This window comes from Crocodylus porosus, unplaced genomic scaffold, assembly GCF_001723895.1.
Source record: "Crocodylus porosus isolate Cpor-Errol unplaced genomic scaffold, CroPor_comp1, whole genome shotgun sequence".
Classification (NCBI taxonomy): Eukaryota; Metazoa; Chordata; order Crocodylia; family Crocodylidae; genus Crocodylus; species Crocodylus porosus.
In genome coordinates, this window is record NW_017728949.1 from 28,734,700 (window position 1) to 28,743,813 (window position 9,114).

The 9,114-nt window shown below is 39.4% G+C and overlaps 1 protein-coding gene across 1 annotated transcript in view; it reads right to left on the reverse strand.

Annotated features, from left to right (window-relative positions):
- Positions 1-8,728, reverse strand: part of GLS (glutaminase) — a 93,837-nt gene extending 85,109 nt beyond the window's left edge. The window contains exons 1-2 of the mRNA XM_019553743.1: positions 8,632-8,728; positions 6,525-6,646 (exon numbers count right to left, since the gene is read on the reverse strand). Coding sequence (XP_019409288.1) covers positions 6,525-6,595 — 71 coding nt within the window. The 5' untranslated portion in view covers positions 6,596-6,646; positions 8,632-8,728. The remainder of the gene's footprint in view (positions 1-6,524; positions 6,647-8,631) is intronic.
- Between the last annotated feature and the right edge of the window lie 386 nt (positions 8,729-9,114).

Here is a 9,114-nt window from a genome sequence, read left to right on the forward strand (position 1 = left end):
CGGACTTGATGATCTGCTCAGGTCCCTTCCGACCCTAGAAACTATGAAACACTTCAGTGACATGGTTGAGTCCTTACGACCAGGCTGCATTCCACCTGGTAGAAAAGACATTGGCAGAAGGTTGCTAGATGCAATGTACGAGAAGGAACCTGAACAGTGTGCAAGAAATACCGAGAGGAAATTTGCCAGTTTAAGCCTTGCTGGGTACAGCAATGTACACAACAATCCAGTAATATGTGCCTGTGTGACAACACAAGATGGGGTTGCATATCTTTCAGAAATAATAGATACATCAGGAAATGTACATCTGCCCACACAGCAGAATATTTAAAAGAAGTGGCAGTGAAAGCTGTAATAAACTGTGAACAAAAATTCCACTGTCACGTGCGGTTTTGTCATAGACAATGCTGCAAACATGGCATAGATGAGAAGATACTTAGACGAAGAAACAGAAGGATACTCCTTAATAACACGTGGCTGCAGTACCCATTTAATGTATCTTTTAGCCAAAGACTTAAGTACTTCTCCAGGAAAAAGAGAAAATGTTGTTGAAGTAGGAAAATACTTCTGTAAAAATCATTTTGCTTCAGCTTCACTGAAGAGAGCTGGAGGATCCAAACTAATTCTCCCTCAAGATGCTCGATGGAACTCTGTGGCTGACTGTTTTGAACAATTTATTAAGACCCGGCCTATTCTTATAAAAATTTGTGAAGTAAACCATGATAAAATAGATGGAAGTATTTCATCTAAAGCATCTAAGATTGGATTAAAGAGGAATGTAGAGGATATGCTCCATATACTGAAGCCTATATATCCATACCCTTAAACAAACTCCAGAGAGATTGTTGCTGCATTGCTGATGCTGTCGAAATTTGGAAGGCACTTCAAGAGACATTGAAGAAAGAAATACTTAACCAAAAAGTTAAACTGCAGGCAATAAAGAAGTGAATGGATCAAGCACTAACTCCACCTCATTTTCTTGCCAACATTCTCAACCCCAGATATAAAAGGTAAATGCCTAACTTCTGAAGAAGATGATGCTACCATGGCATGGGCATCTCAAAATCACTCCTCAGTTATGCCAGTCATAATACTTTTCAGGGCTGGAGGAGAACCAGTTAAACAGTTCATGTTTACTGATGATATTTTGAACAGTCTGTCGCCTGAATTGGTGGAAATCATTAGCCAGGCACCCTGAAACGGAGTTTCTTCAGGTGCTAAGCCAACTTTTCAGAGCAGTATCTTCCTCTGGAGGCACAGAGAAACTACTTTAATCATTTGATATTATTCACTCAAAGCTAAGAAATTGACTGGGAGTTGAAAAAGCAGGAAAACTTGTATTTCTGTTTCAGTCTATGAATAAAAATGACAGTGGGAGTGGGGAAGATGAGATCTAGTTGTAGAAGTTGTAAGGACAACATATGTTTAATGTTGTGATGACTTGCCTGTTAGAGTTTAAGGTCAGATGATGTAAAATGCTGTATTGAGTTGTAAATTAACATGTTTTAGTGATCAGATTTGAGCCATTGTTTAAGAAATATGCGAAGAAGTATCAGTGGGAAACTTGATTTAAATCAATTATTTAAATCAGGGTTCTCTCTTAGTGATTTAAATCACCTTGATTTAAATCAATCTACCCTGGCTGGGGATAATAAAAGAAAGGGAAGTCACCCAAAAAAAGCTAAACCCAAAAATAGGTAGGGTTAGGATCAGCCTATGTTTTATAACAAACTCTCAAACTCTGGGTTTTATTATTATTACTACCACCACCACCACCCATGTTATAGTCAACTCCAAGCACTTTGGTTTGTGTACACACAGAGTTCAGGAAATGCAGGGAGACAACTCAAGGGTTTAGAATACTGACAACCTCCAAACACCAGGAATAAGAAGTCCCTTGGATACTTACCCAGCCCAGCCTCAATCATGAACCTACAAATGGAGTTTCTCCACCTATAGGAGCTCCTGTAATTTATACAATCATGAGAAAGATATTGGCAAGACTGAATACTGAGCACCTGGAGTGCTTGAGTCAGGATTACTTGTCATTCTCCTTCCTTTTCTTCACAATTCTTCCAAGATATGTTTGTTCTTTTTAAGCTTGCATAGCCTATTGGTTACTAATTCGTCTGAAAAAACATAGGAAGTATGAACTCAATTCTGATAAATGACATACCCACAATTTTACTGAAATTGGTGGAAATTCAGGGTATGCATTACAGGAAGGTCCTATGCCAGTACATGCAGCTGAAAAAGTTTTCAGTTGCCAGTAGTTTGTAGTAATTATTTTAGAGTAGTAATTATTTTAGAGTATAATTTGCCTTGCAAACTTGGAAAGTAATAATTTTTATAAATGTGCATAATAAATCTACCCATTTTAGAAAAACAAAGTTAATAGTTCTGTGAAAAAGACCTATTCTACATTAATATTTCCTGTCCAAGTAATTCAATGTACCTGCAGTCACAAATGTTTTTATACCATTCAAACACAAAGAATAAAAACGTGTAACATCAGGGTTAAAAGGGTAAGTACACGTGAAGTGGATATTTTCTTAGGAATGTACCAGCTGGATTTAGACAGCAGAACATCAGATTTACAAGAGATAAAACTGTTCTAAGTTCAGTAACAAATGCTAGGTATATGCTCAGAACAGAACAGGCCAGGGAAGATGTTGCTAACAACTCCACAAATCAAGGTCAATAAAAAGGAAGAGAAAAACACTAAGGGCGTATTTATACTGCCACCGCAGAATATCCTAAGTCCCGCCTACCCAAATTTGCTGAAACACTCCAGAGCTGCAAATTCAGCAAAGGTGCTGCTTCAGGCTCATCACTAGCTCCCAATCTGAAACTCTTGTTCTGCCAGCACACCTGAGAACAGACACTAGGTATAAACAGAGAACAGCCCCACTGGCAAACTTCTGTCTTTGGAGAACTGCCAGTTGACTCTCAGTATTTAACTGCATTCTCCTTGAGATCACCTGTTGATGCAGTAGAGATAAGGCCTATAAGAAATGAGCTGTGCTGTAGGATATACAGAAAACAACATTTCCTAACTTCTCCATCTCCCCGAGGACAAGTCAAAAATAGCTAATTTCGGATCTCCAGGCATTCCTTTGGCAAGTTGAAAAAAACCCACAAAAACTATTACAAAAATGATTGTTTGAAAGCAACACACACAACTGAATCTTGCTTTAGGTTGTAACGTGCATCCTTCATGAGAGAAACTGGTGAGCAAGTTTCCTGAGGATGTGCACACAGTATAATTCAGTGCTGTCCATAGAGATCAAAGCTAGCTGTTAATGAGAATCAAGTAAATTAGCAAAGTCCCATGACAACATACTTCTGATACCCAAGTAGCTCCAATAACTCTCCACAATACAGCAATACTCTTGCCAGTGCTTGAAAGATGAAGATGGAAATTCTACATGTCATCACCTTTAGAACAAGGAAATCAACCAACCTGAAACTGTTGGCATGTGATATGGAACATCTCCAATTTTAGTCAACTTATTTAAAAAAAAAGAAAAGAAAAAAAATCTCAGCATAAGGCAGGAAGTGTAGACTGTTAACTTGCAACATAATTAGTTTTTTTTAAAAGATAGAAGCAGTTTAAAATGTACCATACTGGCCCAAATAAGTGACTAAAATAGCTCAACCCCTAAAACAGCAGAACAGTGTGCAGAACACATTATGTGGCACATTTACTAGTATATGAGTAAATTCAAATTCAGATTTACCCTGTAAAATTTTTCAGTTACAAAATTATTTTAATTGTCCTTCAACTGCAAGGTAAACAAACTTGGGTCAATGAGAAGCACAGGTTTACTACTGCTCTGGCTAGTATACTAACCTCTCCACTTAAGGGCCTTATCACACATTATGGTTGTGGCATGTTAACTACAAGCATCCATACATTTAAGCAGGAAAATGGGTGCTAAATGCTATTACAGTGTAGTAAAATTAGGACTTTTCAGGCAAGAAGCATTTCCAAATAACGTTAAGTAATATGTGCTATGCTATCATGGGATTGCTGCCCGGAAATAATACCGGCAGTTCATTTGATGGGACAGGCTTGGATCAACAAACAGCTGACTGTCGACTACATAACCAACTCCAGCCTTGTCCACGGGGCTGAGACTGTAGTAAGCCTTACCCTGTGACTGCTCAGAAAAAACTTTTGGCTTTGTTACACGTTACACTTAGCACATTATATTTAGATCATAGTAAGCACTAATGCAACTTTAGCAGTCACATGGTAAAACTGTGACCTAAATATAAATCTCAGTACCCCACTGGAGTCTTGAACCAGCTCCTACGAGATTTCAGGGCTGAGACCCCAAAAAACCTAGCTGGTTCTCAAGTTTCAGCCCTGGGACTGCACAGGAGCCAGTTGAAGACTCCTGTGCAGTCCGGGGCCTAGAACCAACAATCAGTGGATTATGGGTTCCTGCTTGAAGGCTTAGACACCAGCATTTTAAGTGAGATTAACATGAACTAAGTGTAACAAGTAGCATCCCCCTTATAACTTGCAGTTATGCTCATTACGAGCTAAATAAAAACATGCTCTAAGTTAGGCTTCAACAAAGCCCTAAATTCAATGGGAGAATTTCATCCTACAAGTTCAAGCAAAACTGCAAAATCCTGAAAATATCTTAGTTATATTATAGCATGCCTGTATTTCAAATCCCAAATATCAATTTCTGAATTGAATACCTCAGAATGTGTGTCATAAAATACATTATGAATGGATTATGTATGTGGGGAGTATAAATGTTTTGGAAACTTGTTTTGTTACAAAATTACAAAAAAAACCTCATCTTTTTCTTGGAAGGAGCTTAGCATAGGAAAGATACCAGCTTTCTATGTTCTGAATGGTCCATCTTCTTCTGCACAGAACTGCTATAGCAAAGACATCAAACATGCAAGCCTTCCCTACACTGTTTCCAGCAACCCTTACTCCAAGAAGAAAACCCAAGATCCTAAATCAATCTCTGGATTGCATCTTAAGCCCTCTGATGGGTTACCAGTTAGTATCATTGGAGTGTTACTGAAGCCCTATCTACAGTTAAAATAAATTTGCCAAAATCACAATGCTGATAAATACTTCTAGTATAGACATCGCATACAACAGCAAAAGCACAGCTTTGCCAGCACAAATGAATCAATACAAAGGCTTCTGCAGGTATAAATAGGCATTAAAAATAAATAAATAATTACATCTAACCAAGTTTCCTGTACAGGAAATTTTTTTGGTAGAGATCTGGTCTTGAACATCCACTCATTAAGAAATGGACAAAGTACTGATCTCTCTCTCCCTGGCCCACACAGTTGTTTAAAAACTGACTGATGACTCATGCTACCGATCAAGGAAGCAAAATGCTTAATTATTTGGCTACAATTCTTCTCTCCCTTCAAAAAGAAAACTTAGTATTACTCAAATCTTTACATACCAACTAGAAAATACAGGTGTGGGGGGACAAGGTGAAGGAAAATAAAAATCTTGGGCCTGACAACATTATTCTTTCCAGGTCTGCTCTGTAACAGATCTCAATGATGTTTTACAAGCACAAAGATCATCCACCCTGAACAAAAGAGGAAACATTATATTGAAAGAGCAATGGAATAAAATCATATGAATTCTAAAAAATGTTAAATAATATCTAGTTTATTTTCCTAAATAATTTACCACAAAACAAAAAAGAAAATACATTTCCCTACCCTTAACAAGTCTATATTATTTTCAGATTTAAGAACTGCTAAATTTATATACCCTACGACATTCAAAATAAAGTCTAAATAGAGAAAATGGAAAAGAAAACTGTTTGGCACACGCTGAAGCTCAGTTAAACAGTGCAGACACTGTTAAGCTAACTGACAGTGGACCTTTATAAAATGGTTATACTGCATGTTCTGTCTTTTCCAAAACTAAGACTAGCAAAGCACTGCCTATGATCCCAACTGCTCTGAGATTTATAGTTACTTTTATAATTTCATTTTATTCTCCTTCTCAGTTTTGAACTCACCAATGCACATAACATCAATCAAAGCTTACCAGACCACAAAGTCCTCTAGAAAACATACATGCTGCAGAAGCTCAGAACTTAGTTTGAAAGTTTATGACATACAGAGAAAGAACTGTACACACATACTAAAAACTGCCTTGGTTAACTTGCACCGTGCTTCATTTTAAGTTAAAATCTCATTTTGCAGAGGGATGAAACTGTATTCTTCAGTTACACAGGTACAAGAAATAATAAAAAGCCGTTGAGCTGTTCTGGGAATTTATTCTGGCTTTTTGCATTCCATGAGACCATGGAACATTCACAAATGCTAAATTTTAGGTAAGTTTGTTTATATATGGTCTAATTTGTTTGCCATTTTACTTATCTATTAGATTTAAACGTAGCAAATGTCTCCCATGACATCTGATATTAAACAGATTTTGTTTTTGCTTGAGGGACACATTAACTAAGCATTGTACAGCGCACTGACCACTACCAAAATATTAGGAGAAAGTTTACTTTTTAAAAAGTTCTTTGTCCAGCATGACACCATCTGAAGTTGTTTGAAGGGTCAGTCTTAACATATCCATGCACTCTTTCAACCTTGGATCAGATGTACGCAATCCTGTAGACTTGAGTGCCTATTAATAAAAACAAAAATACAAACCCTCAAAATTACAAATAATAAACTTTCTTATCATTTAATTGTCTAGTGCTTAGCTGTACCGGGTTTCTTCCTCCAGAGGCATTAGCCTACGGAAAGGTTAATCAAATTATAGTCAAGTACAACACCTCAGTCTCTCACGATACTGTGCTTACTGATGGTACTAAGACACTATTCAAGTTTAAAGAGCTCAAAGTAGGTCAGCTGCTTTTTTGCAGGACCGTAATGGGACTATATAAATATTACCTTATTTACTCAAATCCAAGACAAGGTCATCCCATCCCACACAATCAGCATGGGGGGTGGGGGGTGTTGGATCTGAGTATGGGCTCAGGGTAGGCAGCGACTCAGCTCCAGCTTTGGCCCTGGGCTCAGGACCACTGAGCCACTGCCTAACCCAGCCAGGAGAACTATGGAGGAGACTAGGGCCTGTATCCATACCCCCTGCCAGTGGGGGTGTGGGCAGGCACAGATGGGGGGTAGTGACAGGAGGCAAGCATGGGGGCGGGTACGGACAAACTGAGAGAGACACAAGCACAGGGGGAATAATGGGAAGGGGTGTGGCCCCTGGCCTGACACTGCTACTTTCTTCACCACAGCAGTGAGGAGATGAATTCAAGTCAACCCCCCACCTCCGCCCAATAATTATAACTAATTTATATTTTTCTATATATAGATTCTATACACGGGAAATTAGATTCTAATTCTTGGGAGAATAATCTTAAATTCAAAGTCATCTTGGATTTGGGTAAATACAGTACACATTCTTAACATGAGACACAAGAAATCCTACCAGAAGCCAGCAGTGGGGGGGGAACCGACAGGTCTCAGGCAGTGTGCACATACTGCTTCTGTAGCCCTATATACACCCACGAAGTACTACAAAAGCCAACTCTTCATATGTTTCGGCTGTTTGTAATATAAAAATGATGAATCTGCCACAAAATAATTCCTGTTTCAAAGCTTTGTCACATTACCTTTGGAAACTCTAATCAGCTGCCACAAATGTCAAGTAGCCCAATCACCTGCTGCTGCCATGACTTCCAGTTTGATGACAGCTGCTCCTGGGGGAAGGGAAAGCTAAAGGAGCAACTCCTTATTAACCTCTAGCACAGGAGTGGGCAAAGTCTGGCCTGATTCAGCTTGCAGCGGACTCTATTTCCCAGCAGCCCCTCCCAACGTCACTGAGGCCAGTTTCCATGGAGAACCCCAGAGGGGCGGAGCTGTGACAGCACGGGGCCAGGGTTTCTATAGGGCTGGAGTTTCCATGGAAGCCAGCCCCAGCAGCACTGGCAGAGCACACGGCCAGGCAGGGAGCTGCTCCAGGGCTGGGACCGGGATTTTGTAGTGGTGACAGTGTGGTCCAGACCTGGGGCAGAGCCACAATCTGCTGTCTGCAGGCCCCTCCTCAGGGCACATGGACAGATCACAGCTCTGCCCCAGCTCCAGACCACGCTGTCACTGCTGCAAAATCCTGGCCTCAGCCCCAGAGCACCTTCCTGCCCAAATGTGCACCCTGACAGCATTCCTGGGGCTGGCCTCCATAGAAACTTCAGCCCCATGCCTCCTGGGGTCTCCATGGAAACCAGCCACAAAACATGGGCAACAGGTGTTGGGAAATGGAGTCTAGCTACCAGCCAGATCTGCCATTTTGCCCACCCCTGCTAGCAATTGAGGGCACTTTCTAGTGTTCTAGCCAGAGGGCTCTGAATGTGTATACACCCCCATTGCACTATTTTTAAGTGATGAGACTTTTGTAGCAGTAAAAATGGAAGTACACATAGGTGCAGTTAGCAGTATCATCAGTTGACTGCTGTGACAAGTTTGGAAAAGCAATTCAAGTTGTGGCCCAGCATATACAGTAGACAAGTTGATGTTATATACCTAACTACTAATTGTTAACAAGTGCCATTTGTTGCAACACCTAGCTTTTGTGAATCACCTGAGAAGTAGAAAACTTACAGTGATGAATTTATGGACTGGTATTTTTTCTTGCCCTTCTGCAATAGTATAGAACAGCAGATCTTCCAAGCTAGGCAAAAGACCTTGCTTTATCTTACTAGAAAAAAGGAAAAATCAAAAACAAGTTAATGCACGTACTTCAATTTTTTTAATAAACATTACGCACATTTAAAAATAGATCAAATTCACTAACAAACCTTGGATCATTTGCAGGAAGTAGTTTCAAAGTCTAATTTGGCTTTCACCATAAAATAGTAGTGTTGAAGTGGCATACAAGTTCAGTATTTTTACTAAAGAAATGTATTTTGTGTTTTTACTATAGAAATGAACATTCTAACAGCACTAAAGTCAGGTTTTGTATCGGGATAGGAAGCTTAGAAATGAATGAGCAAATGCAAATATTTATTCTATTGTTGTTCTGTAGCCCACTGGATCACAATTTTCCTACGGTGAAAAAGTTTTATGGCATAGTAATGCATTTTG